General features: G+C 38.9%; 1 protein-coding gene across 18 annotated transcripts in view; it reads right to left on the bottom strand.

The window, feature by feature from the left end:
- Positions 1 to 3281: 3281 nt before the first annotated feature.
- Positions 3282 to 26518, bottom strand: part of MEF2C (myocyte enhancer factor 2C) — a 215427-nt gene continuing 192190 nt past the window's right edge. For 12 of the 18 annotated variants that reach the window (XM_060761761.2, XM_060761751.2, XM_060761755.2 and 9 more), the window contains 5 exons: positions 19605 to 19777; positions 18093 to 18116; positions 16913 to 17042; positions 15077 to 15212; positions 3282 to 8622 (listed from right to left, as the gene is read on the bottom strand). In XM_060761761.2, coding sequence (XP_060617744.1) covers positions 8301 to 8622; positions 15077 to 15212; positions 16913 to 17042; positions 18093 to 18116; positions 19605 to 19777 — 785 coding nt within the window. In that variant the 3' untranslated portion in view covers positions 3282 to 8300. The remainder of the gene's footprint in view (positions 8623 to 15076; positions 15213 to 16912; positions 17043 to 18092; positions 18117 to 19604; positions 19778 to 26518) is intronic. The other 6 variants (XM_067464548.1, XM_060761763.2, XM_060761762.2 and 3 more) reach the window with 3 other exon arrangements.

Genomic DNA, 26518 nt, shown 5'->3' with positions numbered 1-26518 from the left:
CTCACCTCCCCCCCCCCCTTCAACTCACAAGAAATAAATAAATATAGGATAAAGTTACATAAAGAGTCCTATTTTACAAGAGAATGTTATATGGTCTTGTTATGTATCAGGCTGGGCAGTGATGAACCAGTTGAAAACAGAATGAGCGTGTAGGTGAAAGCAAATAGATACCAGATATTTTCTGCTGTGCCCTATCTCCTTAGGGAGGTGTGGAAGAAGGAGAGAGAAAATGAAAGATAAAACATGAAGTAAAATAATAATTCCGTTGGATGGACCATTCAGACTAATGCTATAAAAAGTGGTGATGCTTGCTCTAGTGCTGGTACCTAAGTCCTTGGCTGCCAGTTCAGAGCACATTTTAAGGAAAGAAAGAGTTGCAGCTAATTGGTCACAAATATGGTACTAAACCCTGTCACAAATATGGTACTAAACCTATTTCAGAACTTCAAGTCCATAGGAGGACAAAATGCAGCCTTTGTGTGTGTGACCCTGCAGCCCATTTTTTGGTTCTGAATGAACCCACAAGTTCTCCAGAGCTCCCCCACTCCCAAGTTTTTGGCACAATTCTTTGAGGAAATCTGACTAAAAAACCCCAAAACAAACCAAAAACAAAACCACACCCACCACTTCTTAGCCCCAAATTTATGCAATCACAAAAAAATCCCTCCCCCAGCCTCCCCAATTTTCCAAAACCCCAACACTTCTTAAATACATTGTTTTCTTGTTCTTTTACCCTTCAAAATGGTGACAGGAAGTGACAATGTCACATCAGCTGACCATTTTGAAATAGAAACTGGTGGGAAACTGATGTATTTTAGAATGCTTGGTGAGTTAGAAGTAGCAAAATGACCCACACCATTATAACAAAGACCGTGCCAGATTGGGACACTGAGCTACAGAACCCGCAACAGAAAATGATATGGTGATGACATGAGTGAATTGAATTGAGTTTGAAATCAAAACCATTCCATTCTGGGCTGCCATTGACATTTGAAGCTTGCAACCAGTTTACCTGAAGAACTGGTTCATCCCGTATGTGCCTGCTAAGACGCTGACATCATCTTCAGAAGCCCACTCCACTTGTTTCCACCAAGTAACTTGCAGAAGCTGGATACGTAAGAAGTCTTTTGTGACAGTAGAATTCCAACACAAGAATTCTCTCCTAGAAAGGCTCACCTGATGCCTACTTTGGGGATACTTCAATATTGGCAAATAAGTTTTCTATTCCCCCTTTTAAAATTTCCCATAAACTTTTAAAAATCTGTTGAAATTAGGACACTTACCCTAAATGTTCCCATGTGAATCTCTGTTGCTTGAATTTTGTTTTTTATGGTTGATATATTTTATTGATACCGTAAGCTTCCCTATAAATGGGTGCTATGTTAAAAATTTACCAAACTAGAAACACTGTATCTTGCAGGAAAGATATATCTTCTTCACACTGTTCTAGCATTGCTATTACTAAGATTCAATAGTGCATCCCAGATCAATCCTTGGGCCTGAGTTACAAAAGTGTTACCGATATCTGACATCTTGCATGCAGTATAGGAAAAAAAGCTGAAAGATTTTGAACAAATGTAAGGAGGTTCACATCTTAAGAAATGATGTGAACCGCCTTACATGGATAGAAAGGAAGATCAATGGCCTCTTGAGTTTGGAAATATCACACTTTTGGGCTATACTTTCTAGAAACCCTTAACCTTCATGAATATTGATTATGCTGGCATGGAATCTCTGGGAGTTGTAGCCCCCCAAATAGTAACTTTTTTATGTTTTGCAATACTACTTCTCTCTCTTGATATTCTACATGCCTCAAAGTTACAAGCACGTTTTTATGCCTGCCATGACTAACATGAATATAGAGGGATGGTTAAAGATGATGAACAGCTTATTATTTTACTTTTAAAAAATGTACCAGAGACACTGAGTCACTGAGAAAGCCAGTAACTTTACTGATTTGGCTCCAAAATACAAATTATACCTTATTTCCAACAGGAGAAACATTTGAAATTTTTCCATTTTATTTTATATTCACTACAAGCAGCTGAATTAAGTCTCTTGAGATATACAGATGTTTTAACTTAGTTTATAATGTCTTGTCATCTAGTGATGACAAAGTCCAGCTTATGCCGCTGTGAGCCTCTAAAGTGAAACATTTCTTGCAAAATGCTTGTATGCCCTCATGTACAGGATGAGATCTCAATTATAAATGATTTCATTAAAACAAAGTGCTCTTGTCCTGGAATTTATTTTGGAGGTAAATAATCTGAAGCAATCCAAATCAAATGCTTTATGGTTCAACTCAGGGCTTCTTTATTGGCTCCTCAGGGCACTTCCACACAGCACTTTATCCCAGGAGCATCTGTGTTTTAAAAATGTGGATGTTCCTGGGCCCCTAATCCACACCCCCCCCCCCCCAGAAAGTGCATGCTTTCTGGAGTGCGTGTCCAGATGTTCTCCCAGAACTTTTTGGAAGAATACCCAGACACTATAACCCCCTCTCCAAAAGTCCCCAAAAACACTGGAAAAAACTCAAAAGAACTTACCCTGCCTCCATTAGAGGGCTGCTGGAGCTCTCCTGGCATGTAGAAATGACACACCAGGAGAAAGGGGGGGGGGGGCAGGAGCAATTTTCTTCCTCCTCTCCTTTCTTCTGGTGCTTCATTTGTATGCGTCAGAAGAGCTCCAGCAGCCCTCTAATGGAGACCAGGTAAGTTCTTTTTCCAGTGCTTTTGGGGTCTTTTGGAGAGGAGATTGGTATTCTCACAGTTTTCTGGGCTAATTTAGACTGGAAAACCATGGAAATACTGTCTGGACTGCAGTCCAAACACCGGAAGTAGTGGGTTTATCCTGCACAGAATAAACCCACTATCAAATTAATTCATCACAGACCAGGGGAACTCTCACATTAAAGGGGCTGTCTGGATGTGCCCGCAGAAGACTACAATCCTGTGAGTTTTGTATGCCATTAAGATAACCTCTTTGACTCAAATCGAGGTATGGATTAACCCAAGGTACAAAAACGGACTGCATCATTATAACTCTGGTTATATTCATGATAATTTGATGCACACACTACAGAATTCAGTCCTTGGATTGTTCCACATCTTTGGTTAAAATATATTCACAAGAGCCTATTATTAGTGTGACAGTGAAGCATTCTCAACCAACACTAATGTTCCATCAATCCTTCAAGGGATGTTAGAATGGCAGGAAATGAAGGCCACAGAAGCGAGGACGTCATTGCAGATGGCATAAAATGGGAGCAGATGAGAGTATGCTGTGTTTAAGCAACAGCCTTTATTGAGGTTTCAAGTGGCTTTTTGGGAAACAAAGACAAAGCATTTGCCTTCTGGGGAAAGGAGAAGAGAAAGAAAACAAAACCACATTGTTGTGTCTACTAGGAAGATGGGTAGATAGGCTATGACAAAGGCAAACAATCCAAAGGGGTTATTGACATTCTTGAAAACAGCATAGCAGTTGTTTTATTCTTTTTGTTAAGCTTTGCCTGAAAAAAAGCTCAGAGAAACAGCAGATTATCTTTATAGTAATCATTAAAAAAATTTAAATTCCACTTCTGGGGAAAATAGAAACCATTTGGTTACAAATAAAAGTTTAAAAAACACTGATTTTGTTTTTTTTTATATATATAAAAGCTTCACCGGGAAAGGCATCAATGCATACAACATACAAATTTGTGCAGATTGTTTATTTCAGCTTTCCCTCCCCACATTGCGCCCTCCAGATGCCTTAGAACAGAACTCACACTCGCTGCCACCAGCACAGGGATGATGGGGATTGTAGTCAAGAATATCTGGAGGGCTCTGGGTAATGGAAGGAAGGCTGGCATGTATCATATCATTGTCACCAGCAATTATTTATTTCTTCTTTATTAGGTTTAATAACCTCATGAACAAGCCCTTTCCAAAAAAAAAGGTCAGCTTAGTGCCCTCAAGGATGGGAAGAGATACCCCTCAAGGTGTATCTCATTTTTGTCTCCAACTTTGCACGGCTTGGGTTGAATAAAATCTTCATACTCTTTCAGGGCGCTGCCCCAAACTGCTTAAATATAAAGGAACCACACAATAAGCCCCAAAAAGTATCTTTGCAAATGCAACAGTTGGTTAAGGTACGGATAAAAGGAACATGAAAGACAGCTAAAGGTTCTAGAAAGCGACATCACAATTAAAAGTTGTGCTTCTTTATTCATTAACCCCATTTACAATTATGAATTGACCCACAACCTCCTTGCCCCCGCACTTTAGCTTAGTAGCAGGAGGGATAGGGACGCGGGTGTTCATTTTTACATGATTCAACTTTGTGGCTGTATTAAAAAAATGAAGGTCATAACTGCAAGAGATTTCCTATTCTCATTATATGAGCTTGCTTCCATTGCACCTACTTGTGTGTAGGTACAATGTGGTATCTAACATAATGTTTCAGCTCCCCTTCAGAAGCTCAAGGGTGTGTTTTTCCTTGTACTGAGGCATGTGTAAGGTGACTAGTCATATGGCTATTCTTCAAAGTCAGATCACTGATTCTACCAACTCCATTGACAGTTTCCTTTGAAAAATCCTGATAAGCCAAACATTCATTCTCTCTCTCTCTTCTTTAAAAAATGACAAGGTACAATTGTGACATATTGCATATTTAAGACACATCAAAGTTGTCAAATGGAGAAGGTGGGTACTGGTAAATGTCTAGATGAGCGAAATAATTTGTAAACTTAGTTCGCTGCAGGCCCCATTCTCACTTTTAATGTGTGCGTATCTTTTTTCAGTTACCTACAGGAGGGATGCTTGATTAAAGCAAAAAAAAAAAAAATCTCTATCACAAATATGTGTGATAGTGAGCTGGTCTCAGCATGCTCCTAAGATTTTCTGTGCCAGCCAATAAATACTTAGGATGGGTCAAAGTGACCGCTAGAGTCAGCATCACATCACAAAACTCCAAGCTATAGGTAGGAAGCAGATATGCAAGTACAAATGCACATTTGCAGATAGTATTGTGTAATAACAATAAAATGGGAATCATGGCAACTTTCACCTATATTCCTCATGCTTATTTCTGATGGTCCATAAGAATGAACTGGATCTAATAACTGTTAGTGGCAAGTGTAATCCACCAAACATAACCTTTCACATTTCTCAGTTGAAAATAGGCTGCACACTGAAATTTGTACAATGCCAGATAGATAGGCTGGACAAAATTCACAATGTGATTCTTGCATTGGTTCTGGGATGTTATAGTGGACTAACCAGTAATGTACAGACAAAATATTGGTCAGACAATCCTATACTCAGAGCTTTGGGAAGTTACATGTTTAGATTACGGCTCCCAAAATTTCCACTGGTCCTACCAATTGGTATATTCTGAGCATTATAATTCAACAGGTATCATTTCCAAGTTTTTCCTCCAGCCTCTCAACTCTTTTCTATACTGGCAATGGAAGGTAGAGTAATGTTGGGAACAGCATCAACAGGAGCCATTGGCTGATTTCACTGAAAGATTCAAAATTACTCAAATATCACCCATGTCATATTTCAGACCCCTCCTCCTTCCTAAACAATAAAATGTATTGCATCACTTCCAGACCTTCACAGGATACTCAGCTCCGCAGGACTGGGGCCTAGGATGTCTTCTCAATGTGAGATTTCTGGTTTCAAGTGCTCAAGGCTGTTATCAATACAAGAATGCCTCTCACACTGTGCTGAGAAAGCATAGACCATGTCCACACACTTGCAAGCAGGAAAAGGGCTTCTCACCACTCTTCTTGGTGACCTTTGCCTTCAAAATTCAGTAATAAGTCAATAAGGGAAAGAGGCCTTTGGAACAAACAGCTTTTTATGCAGTGCAGTTCTATAATTACTAAACACATTATGTGATAGAATATGTACTGAACTAGGTAGAGATATATATTTAAAACAGACTTAAGAGTCTGCAGTTGGAATTCGAGTGACAGTGCATGGAGAGTACTTGATCAAACTAATCCTTGTGGGTCGTTTTTATTATCGACATAACCTACATTGATTTTCCCCCTATGTGTGGAAAAAAATAATAGGTTCAAAAGCAGTACAGAATAACTGTTGTCTAATGGTTATCTGCAATCTGTGGGTTTACCTTGTTACATAAAACCCTGAGATCTATGAAGATATTAGTGATCTCATACAGAAACTGTCAGAAACCAATTGCAACACAAGGACATATTTTGTAACTATGTTCTAAAAAGTGACTCAACTATACTCTCCTTTAATGGAATGTGGAGTAGTGGGATAGGGTTAAAATATCTGCTGTTGTAATTCAACACATTTTGATAACATCAGACTACGTAGAAGTGTCAACTCAAACCCAGTATTTTTCAGTGGAAAGGCTCGCTCTATTCAGCTCTGTGTGCTCGAGCAGCAAACTGGTGAGTGATCCAAACTGGAATCCTATGCCCACTTACCTGAGAATAAGTCCCACTGAACTCAATGAGACTTACCTCTGAGTAAACATATATATGATTGTGCTGGAAGTGATCTACATGCAAGCGTGAATCAGCTTTCAGGCATAAGCAGCCCAAAATTTATGGTCACCCTGAGATTTAGAACTTATGGTTTTGACACTATATGCAATCCTTGTCCCCATGACTGTGTCTGAATTATCAGATATGGTCTCTATTAAGAACTAGCTCACCTGGATATCTGAAATAATGAATAATTTTGGGGTAGAAAAGTTTTGGTTTGGGGATTTCTATTTTGTGGTACGTTCTCACTAGATTTTCACCTTCAAGGATGCTACCACACATCCATATTTTGGGGAATATGGGACTTTCCCAATTTATCTAAACAAAATCAGAGAAGGATGCCACTTTTGTTACATTGATAAGATGAAGGAACAAGCCGAGTTGTGATCTAAATAGCAAAAAACCGCAAGATACGCAAGACATCAATTATGTAAGAAAAGGGCCTTAGATATGATCAAATGGTCAGACTGCTTATAATGGAGCTGATCAGTATCTACAATGCATCTCAAAATTGACTGCAAGTATGTTAGGATTATGTGGGCTGCTATGGGAAGGGAAAATTCTAATCTTTTGCAGATTAGCCTTCAACAGCTGATTGATTGATTCTGTAAAATGTAGATTAGAAGAAGAAAACAAAAGGAAAAAATAGTTACTTAAATGTGCAACTGCACAAATATAATTCCCCCACTATTAAGATAACAAAACTTCTGCTATTACCATTATTATTATATATATTAGAAAGCTATACACAAGCATGTTAATTTCACAGATTTTTTTAAAAGATTCTTAATATTTTATATAATTAGAAATACACATTTCAAAAACAAAACTTCTGCAAAGAGAAAACAGTTATCTTGTTAGCAAAGCATGGAGTTCTTCATGGCTTAGGGTAGTGCTTTCTATACAAAAAAGTCCCCTTTGTTTCTTTCAGGGCTGTTTAAAATATTGGCGAAGCTTATAAAGGGGGAAAAATCCACATTTTGGCTTAAGTAGACTACAAAAAGCCACACTGCTTTGCAAACTCTGTCTTACTTTTTTGATATGAAAATAAGGAAAAATGTAATTTACATATTTTTATATTTTTATTTAATAAGTGATGCAGACCCAGAATTTTTTAAAAAATTAAATAGGTTTACCTTAAAACTTATTTTTTTTTTTACAAGTATGGTTCTCTTTTAAATGTTTTGGTGCCATTTAACTGAGTGCCATACTCCAACGATATGCCAACACATTTACGAGAATTTCAGGTGCAATAGGTGACCGAGATTCTTTTATTCTTTTCTCCTTCTCCTTCTTGGTCACTCAATTTCTGGGTCTCCCAAAAATGTCTGTACATTTTTCTATATGTTGCATAACAGCTGCTTTCTCTCTCAGTAAAGATCTGCCGCATGGGGCAAATGTTTCCTTTTATTTTATTTTATTATTTTTTTTGTCTATTTACATGTAAATAACGTTGAACCTGCAACATGACACTACCTATTGTAACATACATTTCGCAAAAGAGCACAACAGTGAAAAGAAGTTTAACCTTAAAACCTATTTTTGTACAAGTGTTCTGTTGTACAACTCAAGTGCGAAGCTTATCTCAGCCACTGCTGTTTATCTTTAATATGATATCACTGAGGCAATTTAAAAGTACTTTTACAAAACGGAGTACCTGACTTTTTTCCCCACACACACAGCACATAGAATGCATATTGACCCTTCCCTCCCTCCCTATTCCCCATTAAGGTATAACACACGCACACGCACACACACTGCAAGGAAAAAAACCTCTAATAAGCTAATAATGTTATCATGTCGCCCATCCTTCAGAGAGCCGCATGCGCTTCACAGAGGGACTTTCCCGTTCGTCCGGCGAAGGTCTGGTGAGTCCAATGGGGGAGTGGAAGTCGTTCCGGTGATCCTCTCTGTCGCTCCCATCGTAGGAACTACTACAGCTGCTCAAGCTGTCAACAGGGGATCTTCCCGCCTCGTGGCGCGTGTGCTGTGGGTATCTCGAGGGAGTGGTGGTACGGTCTCTAGGAGGAGAAACAGGTTCTGACTTGATGTTGAGGCTTTGAGTAGAAGGCAGGGAGAGATTTGCATTCTGAGATAAATGAGTGCTAGTGCAAGCTCTGTAGGAGGAAAGGGAAACCCAGTTACCGACTGAGGAGCCAGAGCCCCTCGGAAATGCACACGTACACAAAACAGCAGCTACAAGATTTAAAAACTGATCCCAGAGCATGCCAAGACATGGTGGAGGAGTCTCCTTTGGGAAGATGTGTTAGTAGATTACACTTATTCAGCCAGTCTTTTGTAAAGTTTGGAAACATTACTTTTTTTGGGGAGAGGGGGGGGGAACTATCATTCCCCAAATCTCTGCTGACTACATGGTTGCCAAGTATTTTGTATACAGAATTCCGTGAATAGTAATCTAAATAGCTCTGGTTTCTTTTTCATTTGATAAGAAACCAAAGGATTATAGACAAGGTGAATTTATCCTCAAATGGGCAACATGAAAAAAATAGGAGCCATATTGTTGCAGTTTTCAAACTGGACTATTTTTTTTTTAAAAAAATGATTGCACACACACACACAAAGTGCTGCTGAAGTGGGGGGATTATTATTCCATGTGCTAGTTAAGATTATTTTTTTATTGCAAGATATGAACAAGTATTTCAGGACTGAAAAAATGCACCAGAAGTTTGCGTTCTTTTCTTTGGGCCATTTGATCCCATGAATTTACTGACAGGTGCCATCATTCCAACTCACAAAGTCTACCTGGTTAAAAAATTAATTAAGGAAGTGACATTTTGAGAGGGTCAAAGTTCCTTCCTATGGTTATGATTTGCCAACCTATTGACTTATTTAAGCAGAGGGTAGGGAATCATACTTACTACAGTACTCAAATATGCTAGATTTCAGAAATCATGATTTAAGCCCCCACTCAGCAAAGGTTAAGCAAATTTGGTACAGACTCCTTTCTAACAAACATTGGGTACATGGCCAACTGAAGAGTGAGGGTTACAAGTATGCTGAGAATATATTCAGTGAATAGACTGTAATTGCATGTTCATCTGAACAGCTCTTTGGACTGGGGTGGGACTCATGGGGCCTTCCAACTATTGCTGGGCTGCAAGTGCTGAAGCTAATTTAACATAGCCAATGATAAGAAATGCTGGGAAATGAAGTCCACATAAGTTCACCTCTACTTTAGACAAACATTCAAAAGAGTGGTGGCATTTTACCCAAATACAAATTGACATGTCTCTTGGAATAGAGACTTAACCACTCATCATGCACATGTGAGGTTGTGTTGCTGCACTAAAAAGGAATGGGAAAACTATTGCATGAAGATGAGCTCCATATGTGGGTGGGCATTTGTACATCTGTTTTCTAAGCAGTCATTCCATCAGACAAGGCACTCAGTGTTAGTCCTCAACTAGCTCAGTGGGACATCCTGAACCATGAATGAAGGTTTATAATTTTGGATCCATCAAGATTCTGTTCACATCCTGCAAAAGAATGTGTTATTTCATGTGAACACATTTATACTTGGAATGATGAAATGATGCTTTTCCAACTAATTGTCACAATGTTTAATAATGAATGGCTATTGTTAGACAACAAAGGGAGAACCAAACGCTGTTTCAGTAATTGCTTTCATCTGCCCTGCATTCAGCAGATTTCCCCTCCAAAACGGGTGCAGTTATTTTCCCAAAGGGAAAGGACAAGTGTGTTGGCCATACAGTTGCAACGGTGAAAAAAGTGTAGAAATTGCAGAATGGCTTGAATATACATTATTGGAAACACCTGAATAAACAACTAACCAAGATGGCTGGTTTTATATACACTGACTAGGGAATATCCTATACTGGACTCAGACTATTTTCTGCTGAGTAAACATCTATAGGACTGAGCTACATTCTGATTGCTAGTGCCTTGACAAAAAATGTAAAAACAATAACTGAAAATGGCAATGGATTAAATCCATTTGCTAGTCTCAACTGGAGAAGACTAACTGAATCAATGGGATTTACCTACATTACTTTTCAGCAATAGAGTCAATTGATCTACTCTAGCTGGGAGCAACTATTGAGATAGGATAGATGCATTTTTGAAGCCGTAAAATGGCTTTATGTAAGGTATCTTCAAATATATTATGTATATGATTTAATAAGCATTAGGCTGGTCCACTTCCTATATAGGAAGTAATACAGGTGTAATATAGGAAGGGAATGTATTTTCCCCTATCCTGCTTTATGTGATCAGTGAAAAGTTCTCCTTATTGATGTGTAATAACAGCCATCTTTATTGACTTTTATTATGACTTCTTTTTCCAGTTTGATCCATGCAGAATTGTTGATTATGTTTCCCTTAACCCTGGCAAGGTCTGTGAATTTAGAACAATCTGATATCTGAATAAAACCTGTTTGTAGATAGCCAAACAAAAATGGTGATAGTTGACTAATTATTATGCTTTGGTAATATTAGTGATCATTTGGCTGCAATCCTGAATTGGTTAAGAGCAGACATTCAATGTTCTGTGAATCCCTACACAAAACGAACAAATATTCCACCCTACAAACCTCTCCTCCTGCCTACAGTGTTTCAATCAGACCAAATAAAATAGCTTGATACAGAACTAAAAGAATTAGGATTCAGTTCTGCCCATCTTTCAAATGTCCTGACAAGCTACAGTTTAAATCCAGGTAAGCTTTGTTGTAAAAAGAGGTAGATTTACTGGAGGTGCCGCCGACTGAACTGTTTTCTGAAGGTTAAAGTTAGAGTGCTAATTTCTGTCAGTATTAGAATAATGATTGAAGAATAATTCAGAACATATTTTTTCTAGTTGAAATTATGACAGCTATTTTATGGTTGCATTTGGAAAGGAATGATTCTATGTGGCAGAACTGTGAAGTGTTGTTGTTACTTTAGCTTTTAATTATTACCCTTGATTCCTTAATCAAACAATCTTATGGCATCTTATAGTATGAGAATGAAAACAATTAGCATATTTTAATGATGCTTGGGGTGGGCATTTGCTATCATTTGAGATTTTTCAAAAAATATTTAGACTAAGTCAGAAGGATATTATGAACAGCAATTAGGATACAAATAGGGCTGAAAATCCTTACCGAGGATGTATCCATACTGCACATTGATAACATCTGATTCTACGTTTACTGCCATGAACTCATCTTACAGAATCCAGGGATACAAAGCCCAGTAACATGGCCCAAATTCATTAGCCCACTCCTCTGAACTATAATTAAAGAACTGTCTGAAGACAATTCTTAATACTTCAGAAAACTACAAAACCAAGCATTCCTCAAGGTGGAGTTGCAACAGTTGAAGAGGTATAAAAGCACTATAAGTATATAATTGGAAACAACACCATTTTATTCTCATGCTGTGAACAAGACTAAACTGAGTTTTGAAAATCAAACCTTCAGAGAAGTACTGAGAAGTACCCTTTTTACACTGCCATATAATCCATATTATCAAATCAGATCTGCCTTGACTGGATTATATGAGTCTACACTGCCATATGGAGGCTCTTTCTTTGGAAGCTTTTAAACAGAGGCTGGATAGCCATCTGTCAGTGGTGATTTGAATGCAATATTCCTGCTTCTTGGCAGGGGGTTGGACTGGATGGCCCATGAGGCCTCTTCCAACTCTTTGATTCTATGATTCTATGATTCTATATAATCCAGTTCAAATCAGATAATCTGGATTTTATATGGCAGTGTAGAAGGGGCCTTGGAGAACTTGTTATATTTAATCAGAAGAAAAAAAAGTCTGAGAGGTGACATAAAAACCACATTTAAATACCTGAATAGATAGATATTATGTAGAAGATGGAGCAACCTTGTTTTCTGCTGCTCCAGAAACTAGAACCAATGAGTTCAAATTACAAGAAAAGAGATTCCATCTAAACATTTGGAAGAATGTATTGACTGTAGCAGTTGTTCAACAGTGGACATGACTATATTGGAAAGTGGTGGATTCTCTATCTTTGGAGGTCTTTAAACAGAAGTTAGATGGTAGTTTTGTTTTCCTGCATGGCAGGTTGAACTAGATATGTCTTAGGACCCTTCCACATAACCATATAACCTAGAATATCAAGACAAAATATCTGCTTTGAACTGGATTATCTGAGTCCACACTGCAATATGATTGAGTTCAATGTGGATTTTATGCAGCTGTGTGGAAGTTGGCTTAGAGACCCTTTAGAATATATGAGTCTAAATTGGTTTGTTTTGCTTCCAGAGATTAATTTTTATGCATTATTCTACCTGCCCAACATTTAAAACTGCAATAACAGTTATATTCTTTAACTTAGTTACGAAGCAGTAGAATTGGATGAGTTATTTGTATTTTTTGTAATCAGTCAGCTTGTTGTAGTGTGCTTGCTATGAGAATGCTTGGCTACACAAAGGAAAAAAGATAATAATTCTATGTAGAGTCATTTTGTCCAAATCAAAGAAAACACAACACAGTTGTGCTTGATCTCTCATTCTTGCACTGGAGACAAGGCATCCTAAGAGAATTCTCAATAAGCTCCCCTGCCCTGCCAAAATAGTCTTGAGAAGAAGAAGAGGAGGAGGAGGAGGAGGTGGAGGAGGAAGAGGAAGAGGAAGAGGAAGAGGAAGAGACTCATATACACAGTCTTGGGAAAGTCTTCAGATCTTCCACCTTAGTGGCTGTGGAAATTTAGTTCATGGATGAAATCGGCACTTTGCCTTGCTTTCTTCTTCTATTTTGTTCTGCTCCCTCAGGAAGATAGGGTGGGGTACAAGTATTATTATTATTTTGCTGGCTTTGTGTGAATTTAACAGCATGCAGAACATTTTTAAAAGACTATCCTTTCATGAAGAACTCTCTTGCAATTTCCACTAGGGGGCAGGAAAGCATGTGTTTTGACTCAGGATGGAAGCCTAGCTTTGCCTGCTTGCAATTTTTTCAAGGTGCAGTTGACATTAAAAAAGAAGTTTCCAATAAATACAATGTGCACATCTCTTATGGCTGTTAATCAAACCATGGGTCACGTTGGGTTACTCTTGTGTCAAATGGTTATGCTACTGAGCAATTTTGAAAACAAACTGGATAAGCAAAGTGTTGCTGTTTAAATGGAACTAACATTTTGGTTAAAAGCAGAGGAGCAAAGAAAGAATGAGTGAAACCTCCTTTTGTTAACTATTAGATACATCTGAAGTGAGGAAACTGTAACTATCCTCCCTCTAAAACAGTGGTTCCTAACCTTTGGTCTTCCAGTTGTTTTGGACTTCAACTCCCAGAAATCCCAGCCAGCTTACTAGCTGTTAGGAATTGTGGGAGCTGAAGTACAAAACCCCTGGAGGACCAAAGGTTAGGAATCACTGTTCTAAAAAAACAATAGGGGGGTATGCTCTCTCTCTCAACCTCCCCCCGCTCTCTTCTTCATAGTTCAGTACTTGTTGCTAATATAAAGGATGATAACGTGATCTTATGCTGTGGTATCTCCTATTACTAGCTTTTTTTTCATGTCAGGAGCGACTTGAGAAACTGCAAGTCACTTCTGGTGTGAGAGAATTGGCTGTCTTTAATAATGTTGCCCAGGGGACGCCAGATGTTTTGATGTTTTACCAACCTTGTGGGAGGCTTCTCTCATATCCCCACATGGGAAGCTGGAGCTGACAGAGGGAGCTCATCCACGCTTTCCCTGGATTCAAACCTCTGACCTGTCAGTCTTCAGTTCTGCTGGCACAAGGGTTTAACCCATTGCACCACCAGGGGATCCTAACTCATCCTTTTTTTAAACTGGAAATGCCAGTGATATATCTGTGACACTTTATATCCAAAACAGACATTTTCTTCCACTGAGTGATGGTTCTTTGTCTGAGCTTTAGTCTGTTTTCCCTATCTCTAACTCTCCACCTTCTGCAAATATCTATCATTAAAGTCTAACACTATTGTTAGTCCCAACTAAAGTAAACCATTTAAATCAGTGGTAACTTTGGAAGTCAACCTTTACTGTAAAGTCTTTTGCAGTAGGTGCAGCCTTAAGATTGAAATGATAGAAAATTCTGGCATTTTAAAGTATCTGAGTGTTCATCACATATCTGTCACAAAAGTTGCAAGTATAGATGCGCATTCTGCTCCAATGACAGAACTGTTTTTCTCTCCTCATCATCTCTCAAGACAAGCTGTCATCTACTACTTTGGGAAATGTGGAGGAGGGGAGAAAGAGATGAAGAAACAAAGTTGGGAGAGAAGCAGATCATCCTTAAAAGTTCTTTTAGTCTGACTGTGAGGTCAAATGGAAGACCTAAGTGACTGAGGCACCCAGGCTTGAGCTCTAAGAAAGTAGATTGACTGTATCTACACAATATTAACATGAGCAGTTTGATTCCAATTTAACTGTCATGGCTGTACCCTGGGGAATTCTGGGATTTGTAGTTTGGCATACTGAGTCCTGACTGATGGAAGCCAGCTGTCCAATAAGCTAAGACAGGGGCTGCTTTGGGAGAGTTAGTTATAGTTTCAATCACATCAGTATTATGAAACAGTTGGTGGCATATGACACCTGCTGATTGTCAAACTTACCCCAGCTGACTGAGGGCAGATGGTGGCATGTTATGTAGATGTTGTTGCTGCCAGCCAGTTACTGAGCCCAGGTGGAGAGCACTGGCTGTGTTAAACCCAGAGAGCGATGACAGATCTGCACTACTTAGCGAGTATTCTGAATGCAAGAAGAAAAAGTAATAGACATTTAGTGATTTAGGAGAAAACTGTGAAACAGCTATACAGAGAAATATGTACCCTTCCATAAACTAGGCTAGGAAACCTTTGCATCTTCACTAGCACAGAATTCAATTTCCCTTCTGCCCTCAAAAGCTCACATTCAGCTTGTTGTCATGGCAAACAAAATGCTAGATCTGATTGGCTATTCCCTGGAGGATTCTCAACTTTAGAAAGTTCATATTATTCTTAGGAAACTTACATCTCCATACATTTTGAAACTGATATGACTGAAAAAGGCTGAAAGTCTGTAGGTAATCTTCGGAAACTTCATCTCCTCGTGGAGACAGTTTTCACTGCCTTCCTTTTTGTCACTCTTGTGCCTAAAGCTACTGTAGCTTTGCTTCTACACTCCTGCTACTGCCACTGCCGCCATCACCATCTCTGCTGGATGATTTGATCTTGACCCTACAACGTCAACCATATGAGGCTTCTGGGGAGTTCTGTAAACCAGACTTCAGGTTTCTGGATTCCACTCCCTACCTTCACAACTTCTGATCATGTTATTTTCAGTATCAGAGCTGAAGAGCATGGTGTAGTGGATTGAATATTGGACTAGTTGTGCAGCTATATTGTAGAATGAATGCAGTCTGACACCACTTTAATTGCTATGGCTCAATGCTATGGAATTCTCTGATTTGTAGTTTGGTGAGACACCAGCACTCCTTAGGCAGAGAAAGCTAAATACATTACAATACTGTTAAACTGCAGTCAAATTGCATTAATTCTGCAGTGAAGACATACCCTAGCTCTCTGGGAGACCAGAAGTCACCAAAATCCACTCCTGTGGTCCATTCACACTGTAGAATTATAGAGTTATTATTCCACTTTAACTGTCATGGTTCCATCCTGTGACATTTAAGAATCCCACCCAGAGTGATCCAGTGCCTCACAAAACTACAAACTACAAGATCTGACAGGATGGCATTAAAAGTGGAATAATAGCACAATAATTATTTAGTGCGAATGGGCCCCTGGTTTCTCTGACTTTTAGTAGTGCAATTTAAAAGTCAAGGGAGGAGACTTAATTGTTGCTATTACTGTTATACAATTGCTAATCACTGCTATTCAACTCAACTGAAATCTACCAGTTTATCTAGGTGCTGATCTAGCTTCTATATATTCATGAATATGGAGACCTAATGTGGTGTTGGCGTAATCTACACTGCAATAAAATGTAGTTTCAAATTGCATTATATTGTCAGTGTAGACTCATATAATACAGTTTAACTGCATTGATCTGCAATATATAAGTCCATATGGCAGTATAGATGGGGCGATAATTGTTAAAGTCTTAGACTTCACCAATCGGGGTTAAAGTCCCCAATTCTAAACCCAGCATCCTATGTAGTAAATTCTCATATTGAAAATACAAGTGGCTCCTCAAGAGCATGTTTAGTGCCTTTTTAGCCACTTAAAGCAATTCCTTACTAGGATGCACAACCAAAATGACTATATTCCTATGCTTCAGGTTACAATTTATTTATTATTAATTTCATTCCAAGTATTTGCCAACTGCATTTTCTGCCTGACTGGCACTCAAAAAAGTAGTAGTGCACAACAAGTTATTGCTATATGCCCAAGGTCTGCTTTCCTCCCAGGGCAAAACCTACACAGCCCCCATCTGAAGCGGAGACTTACCGGTACCATATGTTGTCGAAATGGCTGATGGGTATCCTCCCATCCCTTGCCCTGGCAAAGTCGGAGTTGCCACGGAAACCACTGGGGTAGCCAATGACTGAGCAGACTGAGAGTTATTTATCCTCTGATTCTTTCAAAGTAAGTAAAATAAACATATTAATGGTGAGATGGAAAACGGTTGATATAGAAACACACTGAGGGGTTGGTTTTGTTCATACAAAGCATAATCATATACAGATTTCACATTAAAACCATCATTTATCATATTGCTTTTATGAACTCTGCCAATCCCATGATTTACAATCTTTGAAGAGACCAGTTGTCTCCATGGTAACCCATTACATCAGAATCTCCTAGGTAACCAAACTAGTAACATATAAGATTCCATCCCCCAACATACACTGGTAGCAAGAACGCTAGGGAGATAATAATATTTAACACGTATTATTTGACTTAACTGCAACATATTATTAATATGAGACTTTCATCCTAGTTTAGCTGGAGCGACAGTTGAAAAAGTATCTGCACGTCTTTTGTTAGCTTATTACTGAATCTGTCTGATGGCAATACTGCACATTTCCCATTGAAAGCAATGCAGTGCCTATGCTGCAATAGGCCCCTATGGATCGCTATGCTTCCAGATGAAGCTCACAGCTTCGGATCCAACATCTGATGCAGAAGCCAGTTTATACATACAGACCTTCTGAAAATCAGGGTTTTTATGTTTAAGACAAGCAAGTCAGCATGTTGGGTTTTCTCCAGAAGATGGTGCTGTGGTTACTTCCATTTTTAATTGTCTAGTACTATGGGGAGGATAGTACAGAGGCCGAGGAATAAATTCATCTCTTTTCCTAGCATTAGGTACTATGAAGCATGTAAAAATTAAACTTGTGATAAAGAAAGGTACAGCAGACTTAGTGTAAGTAAAAAAAATGGATAATTTTTTGAAAATAACAATATTCTTTTTTGTTAACAAAGTACTGAATAATATACCCTTGACATTATCCATTCCTTGCATGATAGGAAGGGATAGAAAGTTGCATGGCATTTTTCCTTATTTTTGAGAAAACTTTCCACAGTAGAGGGAAAAAAGCTTTCATTATTTCAACCGTTGGAGTTGAGGAGGGCGAAGCAAATGAATTCTTTGTGCATGGCTAAAATAAGCATCGTTCTCACTTACCAAAAGTAGATCGACATCCTCAGACTGACAGCATGAGAAAGGAGGATGAATGATTAGCAAAAGCAGACATCCTAAAGCATGCAGCATCTTTTTTTCAAGAAAGCATAGCTTTATTTCCAGCTAAGGAGAGCCAAGCTCATTCTCTCATGCCAATTCCTCACCCACAGTAATTTCATTGCAGTTCTATATAAATACCCAGTTCCCAGCTCATGGGCCAAGAGATTAGAAAGTTTAAGAAGAATGAATATACCCCTGAAATCAAGTAGAATTGACCAGTGGCAGGATGGTGCTCTTGGGCTGCAAAGCATCATCTTCCATTACAGACGGCTTCAGCATATTCACTCTTTTCGGAAGAAACTTTCCAAACTTTGCTTGCAGTGTTATTCCATTGGGAACAAACCTGTACATCTAAACCAGTGTTCAGCCCCAGTCTTTGTCCTGCCCAGAATCACTTCATTTTCAATCTCCAATGCCACAAAAATTAGAAAGCACTTTTTGATTTTCCCCATGCCTAACCAGCCAAGAATGTCCCTTTAAAAAGTACCATAAGATGAAATGCTCCTAAAACAAATCATTTGATAGAGGGGCAGTGTTAGGTCTTTAGTCTCCTGAAGAACAGGAGAGACTTGTATTTATTTCTTTGCTCCAGGAGGGGAGTGTTGCACTGACTAGGGTTTTTAGTCTGAGTATCAACGTTGATTTATAATGCACCATGTTAGCAGTTAACATGGAACTGTTTAAATTGCTTGCCATTTTAACATAATGGAGGGCTGTATTCCCAGCATCATTTACATCCACCATCAGGATCTTTTAAAATCTACCCTACTTTGAAACACTGCCTTGCTCATGAAAGATTTACCTTCCACAACTCTTCCAGAGTGAATTAGAAGATACTAACATGTCTCTTCCATTTCTGATGGCTGAACAGTATCGTAGCTCTGTTAATGTATGTTAACATTAGCTGGTGATATCAAATTTACCATTTCTATATGGCTTATATATAAAGAATAGTTGCAGTTTGTGATTATTATTAAATGCTTGCCTTGGTTTGAAAGTGGCAGATTTCAAAGCTTTGCTACTTTCTTTTATTTCTTAAGGCAGTAGAAATGTAATGGGCTATTGTGCTTTTACAATATTAAATAAAATATTTAGTAAGCGACTAAGAAAGACTTTTTAAAGATAGTAATAAAGGAAATCAGGAAATCACAGAAAACATCCACGTTACTGCAGTGCAATTGATGGGTAGAGTGCAAGTGGAAATAAAAATAGTATAAAGAAAGAAAGACAGACAGACAAAAAGCATCAACAATTCAGAAAATGGCCTTAAGTCAGTTCAGACTTTGATTGCTACATTACTGAAATTATAATGAAATTTGTTCACACTTCTAGAAAGTTTGACCAACATACTGCTTGAGCAGAACATTTTTCAATAAATAAAGCAGTCTACACTGGTGGACTTAGTGCCTACTAGAATATCTTAAACCTTGACGGGGAAAGAAGAAAATGCCTTACCACAGATGGCATTGTGTTCTTGCTGCCTGGTGGAATCAGCACTCGGAGATCTGGTTTACGGTTGTTCATCCCCAAATTCATAGGAGGAGGAGATTTTGCTTGCATATTCTTGTTCATATTGCCAGGTGAGACCAGCAAACCTGGTGAGTTTCTGGGGTTTCCATACCCATTCCCTGTTGATTTTTACAAAGAGAGCAAATATAAAATATGAAGACCAGATACAAACTGAAAATTTTCTTCTAGGCCTGATGCGTTGGATGTAATCAATGCATCAGATATGTAGAAAAGATCGTTCCAGAGTGTATGTTCTCTTCCAACTCTACAATGGGTCATATCCCATGAAGGCAGTAGTGCAAGAAATAGTAAGCTGTGACCCACTGGATACAATCCATAAGGAGGTTCTCTTATAAACCTGTTTCACTATTCCATAAAGTAGACCCATTATGGAATATGGGTGACCTTTTACTCTCCCCACCATAGAAAGACTGCCAGTGCAGCCGGGATATCACTGGTATGGTTCTCCAGAGCATGGTACTGGGATGGTTTTGGAGACCTGCACCAGCTGTTTTCCAAGTGTGGCAACAGAACAAACAGAAAATGATCAGAATATTATTCCTTAGGATTCAAATGTTTGTTTTCTGAGGCCATGCCATTGGAGATAGACATTTGGGTTGGTTGTTCCTGTAGAACTTTGGGTACATCTACACCAGGCATGGGCATACTTCTGCCCTCTAGGTGTTTGGGACTCCCAAAATTCCTAAGAAGCTATCAGATGTTAGGAATTGTGGAAGTTGAAGTCCAAAACACCCTCAGGGCCGAAGTTTGCTCGTGCCTGATCTACACTGTAGAATTAATGCATGTTAACACGCTTTAAATGCCATAAGTCCACACTACAGAATTGTAGGAATTGTAGTTTTACAAGGTCTTTAGCCTTATTTGCCAAATAATGGTGATGTCTCATTAAAATCCCATGTTTCATTGCACTGTGCCATGGCAGTTAGAGGTGCCAAACTGCATTAAGTCTACAGTGTAATTGTACCCTTAGAGCCAATGTGATCTATAGCTATAACCTGTCGATGTTTTAGCTCTCAGAATTAGACAGAGATTAAGCAGTGGCAAAGAATATGGGCACACAAGGACAATTACAGAGCTCCATTTGTCACTCCAAAAAGCTCAGGAAGGAGAAAACCTTGGCCACAACTGAAAACAGCCTTTGGCTGGGAGGAATTAATCACCCATGTGTTCTCATATTTCAGTGGTGAAAACAGTTGACTTCAACATCAATGGTACAATTCTATGTAAGGATTTGCACAGAGATAAGAATTTTGTTAATATACTATATAGGATTATATATATTTCCTCCCAGAACATATACTACTATAAGTCTAGACTTGAATGGTTTTGCAAATCAAGTCATCTGTATATTTCAGCTCTGAGTATTTCTGCTATTTCTGTTGAGCCAAGACCCCACCCCCCTGCAAAATCTATGAGTTATGACTGGGTGCTTCATTTGGACAATGACAGGAGATTCAGAACTGGCTGACTAGGAGCCCAATGTCCCGAGGGCTTGCCAGAGGAGGACCTAGGAAGACTTGTAGCAGCCGCCAGCTCCAGAAGATATATTATCTCCAAACCCCTTTTAATGAATTACAAAGTAACCCCTTATTAAACAGACACTGGTGTCTTTTTGCCCTCATACTTGCTTCACCTTATCCTTTATTGTCTCTCTTTTTTTGCTTTTCTCTTTATTTTAACAGTCCACCCCTTTGACTGGGAACTTGGGTTTTAGCTTTAAATTTTATCAGGCACAGACTCAGTTTCTCAATATCCGCAAACTGTTTGATAACACAGCCTGCACTTCCTGCCAACCAATCTTTTATGTCCCACCTACTACATCAAAATAACATAAAATAAAAATAATATTGCCATACATTCATGGTATTTTAATATGAGCAAATAACAACAGCAACACAGAGACTGCCAGTCATCTTCTATTCAGATCTACAAGATTTCAGTAGTTAGTAGGGAGAACAGAAAATGCAAAGGAAAGAACCCACAAATTATATTCATGATTTTTTTTGAGCAGCCAATGTCCCTCTATACCTCTTGTTAGGTGAGATTCTAAAAGGGTCTTCTCTATCTGGAGAGGTGAAATTGCAGAAAATAAAGACTTGCCAATGCCTTGGGACAGGTTTTCAACACTACATGAATGCAACACTGGATTTTTTTTCTTGATGCTCAATAAATATTTATTCTGCACTTCAGAGACTGCTAAATGGCCCAATAGCTATGTCTGGTCTTACACTTTCACAGGTTTAGTAGCATTTGGCTCATCAGAGCAAAACACAAAGATGTATAGTAGTCACAGCTGGTTCTTGAGGGAGCAAGAGGTTACCAAAGGCAGGAGGTGGGGAAAGAGATGCATCGTCTTTTGTTTGTAAATCATTCCAAGGATAAGACTAAAAATGACTACTAGGTACAATAGCTATGTATTATCATAATACTGGAGACAGCATGCATTTCAATATCAATGGCTTGGGGACATACCTGGAGGATGCTATTGTATGCATGGCCTGCTTGTAATCTTTTCATTGGCCACTGTGGGAATGCTCGAGTAGATGGGCCCTTGATCTGATTAAATAGGATTCTTTCTTTTGTTTTTAACGCCCAAACCAATACCCCAAGCCTTTGCAGCAAAACATGGGAATGGCGACTTAGCACTCAACCTCAATTTAGTCACCAAGCTCAGTCAATAGTACGCTTCAGCTAATCACTCTCTGTGTCCAATCTGTGTCTTCAATGAGCTGTTTTCAGTTGTGAGTATCTGAAGGGAAGGATTAGGCACATTGTCACTGGTGAGAACTCCCTCATGGAAGGTTGGGATGTAGGTGATTAATAATAATGCCTCCAATGGCTATTTCTGGTTTATTTTGTTTTAAGAATCCTAACATATTACCTTGAGACACACTTTACTGGCTTGAGTGAAGTAGGTAGTAAGATTCTGCCTCTTGTCCTATAGAATCAAGCCTTTAACGGAATACAATTTCACAATTGTTACCGAGAAGAAAGAAGCTACCCTCAGATGATAATGGGGAGAACGGGGGTGGGGAGGAAGAGAGGAGGAGGAAGAACAAAAGAAAACCCTGTCAAATTGGGCTGTTTCCATGGACAAATGCAAGAAGATTCTGCCTCCCCTGACTCACTTTTTCCCCTCACTTGAAGCTTTTTTGTTTTGAAACAAAGGAAAGTGCAGCAAAGGCTATAATTTCCAGAGAATAAAGAAGGAGGAGGGAAAAAACACACACATGCACACACACACAAAACACATGGCGGAGGAGGACGAGGAAGCCTCTTGAATGCTTCTCCCTCTCCCTCAGTCCCCTCCTCCACCTTCTGAGCTGGATCCTGAATGCTGATTTCAGCAGGAGGAGATGGTTCTGATGTTGAATACACCCCTCCATCTTGCCTCTGCTTTCAAGGCTTTACATCCTGACATTCAAGCCTCTCCGTATTGTGCTAATTTGGTGCTTTCAGAAGCAGGGCTTCTCTTCTTCAAGTGCGGTAATGACAATGATAATGCTAGCAGAGCTCTGCAATTAGCCCCCTCTCCCAACACCAGAAGATGGATCCTCCTTCTCATTTATGAACACCATATAAAAAAGGAAAGGGAAAGAAGGAAGAGTAGAAAAAGAGGGAAAAGAGGAAGAGGAGGAGGAGGAAGATGATGATGATGAAGAAGATGAAGAGAAGGAGTTAGAACAGGAAGAGGAGGAGCAGGAGGAAGAAGCAGCGATGGTGGATGAAAAGATGAAAGAGGAGGAGGTGGAGGCAGAAGTCCAGATCTTATTTTTGAAGGGAGTGGCTTCTCAAATCTGTTATTTAAGCTTATACTCACACTACCATCTCTCTAGTAGCTGCTATTATCAAAAGGCACCTGATGTACAGATGTCTGAGGAATGGATAGCTGGAAGCCTCAGATCTAAAGGCACCTTACTCTTTATTACAATGTGATTCAGAGAACCCTAGTGGGCACTGGAATCATGCAGTACCAACAGAATTATTTACAACTCATAAGTCTAAAGAGCACCTTAGTAAGATGACATCAGCAATGCATTTTAAAGAACACTCTCTTTCTCTCTTCCCCACTTACATGTGCAGGCACACGTACACAAACTGAGTTGTTCAGCAACTACAAAGCAAATCACAATACAGTCAAGTTTATTTCTCCTTTTCCAGCTGTAAGGTAATTGATGACCCAAGGCTCCTAAAGCCACAAAGCAAACTTTATTCAAGATAAGCAAGACTACTACATAAACATGAACTGGATTGCACCGCAATAGTTTAGAATAATAATAATAATAATAATAATAATAATAATAATTTGTTTATATCCCGCTACCATCTCCCCAAGGGACTTGGTGCGGCTTACATGAGGCCAAGCCCATAGTACATCAGTAAACAAAAGCAATTAATAAAAGCAATCAATACAGTACAATTAATATAAATCACATAAATAAAAAATAAGCAATAAACAATAAACAGTAACACATCGCATTTAAAAACCTATGGCCAGGCCAAATGTAATAATTTAAATTTTTTAAAAATAATGCTGGGCATGAACAAGATAGGATATAACTGGGATAGGGTTTTCAAAGAGAGACGAGGGAACGCAATCAGTCTTAAATCAATAGTAAAGTGCATTTTGAGGGCATATTGCTGAGGGTTTTCCTTATTCTGGGAAGGCACACTGGAACAACCATGTTTTCAGGCTCCTCCTAAAGACTGCCAGAGTTGGGGCATGTCTGATGTCCTTGGGAAGTGAGTTCCAGAACCACATTGCCACGTAATCCATGTAGTCCAAAAAATTGATGACAAAATGTCCAGTAATTAAAACAGTTAAAAACCAAAGAGCTAACATGTGCTGTGCATATTTGTAAATAGTGCTGTTTTGTTATGGAAAACTAAAACCCTTTTGTGGTGTGTCATAATGTGACACAATAAACAGTTGTTCAATTTAAGAAAACAAAGTTCTTGCAAGCAGGCACACAAACACCAATGAATGCCTATGATATAAAAAAGACCCACACAAAGTGTGTTTATTCATATTTTATTGTAGTACATACTTTTTAACTTGTTGCCTTAACAAAGCGAAACAAGTTAGGATGGCAGAAGGGAAGAGAGATTTATTTTCAAACCCTTTATATCAAATCAAAACAATTTAAGACAACCCTCCCCTCATACCAGCAATGCCTCCTCCTCATTTTGAGATGGTGCCACTTAACAACACCAAAGTCTTTATGTATTTACCTACTAATAGTAAAATATTTTGAAATGTGATGACATTGCCTCCATTTTTTATTTTTAGAACATCAAATTATTTTTAAGAGCCACTGCAATCTTCTCCTCACCAGTGAATTTTTTGCTGTTCTTGGCACAATGTGCCAGCTAGCAATTTGGAGCCATATAATGAGTGTTTCTTCTTCCAGCCACCAAATTGTTATGCTTTTGGCAGAATATGGATCCCGGAATGTAAGACACTGGACTTGAAACCAATGATATACAAACCCATCATTTGCATGTGGCTTGAAATGAAGGGGAGCCTGCATTTAATCTAGATGCTCAAACCGCATCCTTCACTGAAAGCACTAGTCTCAGCTGAGGCACCTTCACTTCAATGCACTGAAGACAGTCTCAGTTAAATTCAGAGGAAAAACCAGCAGCAACAAAACGGGTTGAGCCCTTCTAATATAGAGATTAAAACCTTTCTTTAGCCTGTACTTTAAAATTACACTTTGTTTGGACAGTTATCAATTTAAACAAGACTGTGCGCAGAAATGGTATGTTCCACAAGCCACTAGAAAGCGCAAAAATTATATGCCGTGTACGAATTGATTTCCTGATTATAAATTAGGAGAAAATGAAGAACAGATGGAATCAAGGCCTAAGCTTGCATTTACATTTCGTATTTGATTAAAAGTTATCCATTTGCTGAAACGGAATATATTCAGTGTTGCGGATATTGCTCACTCTGCGTAATGACAATTATAAAAAAGAAAACAGCAGAAGTACAAGTCTAAAAAGGGCATATGTCAAAAGGTGTAAATTTATAGTACCTTCTCAGCCAAGGTGCTTTAAAAGCAAACTGTTCCTTTTCCCCAGATCTTTACAAGAACTTGCTTTTGGCTTTATTGATTTTATTGAGTAAACGGTGTTTACAAATAGTTTAGTTCTTGCTGAGTGTAGCACTGGAGCAAATAACCACTTTCTTCCCCAGTGCCCTAGGAGCCCTTTGTAGGAACCAAAGGCACTGCAGGAAAAAAAATGACATGGTATGCTGTCTGACACCTTTTTTTTGTTGACTGCTTCTGCTCTCCTCATTCAGAAGAAAACAGTCTAGGCTTTGAAAAGATATTTTTGTTAAATAAGTGAGCAGTATATACTTTAACGACAGGACACCTCTCCCCAGTTGTGCAGAAAAGCCAAACCTGGCTTGTTGACCAACCTCCTCAATAGGGGGATAAGGAGTCTTCAATGTCCTTAGAGCAGTGCTTCTCAACCTGGGGTCCCCAGATGTTTTTGGCCTACAACTCCCAGAAATCCCAGCCAGTTTACCAGCTGTTAGGATTTCTGGGAGGTGAGGGCCAAAAACATCTGGGGACCCCAGGTTGAGAAGCACTGCCTTAGAACCTGAGCCATGTTGGGCAGGCAATAGAGCGTGGAAAAGTTTCCATTTGGATTGAAACTCTCAGAATCCTTCAACCTGCATGGCTACTGACCATTTTGGCCGGGCATATGGGGGGAAATGGAAGCTGCATAGAAGTTATATCTGCACACTGTGTATGTTTTCTGTAGGTGCATGGGGATCATTCTTAACTTTTCAAACTACATGTTTTTATTACTTCTATTGGGATATT

The sequence above is a fragment of the Anolis sagrei genome, chromosome 2 (genome assembly GCF_037176765.1).
Source record: "Anolis sagrei isolate rAnoSag1 chromosome 2, rAnoSag1.mat, whole genome shotgun sequence".
Classification (NCBI taxonomy): Eukaryota; Metazoa; Chordata; class Lepidosauria; order Squamata; family Dactyloidae; genus Anolis; species Anolis sagrei.
This window is presented reverse-complemented; position numbering and strand designations above follow the sequence as displayed.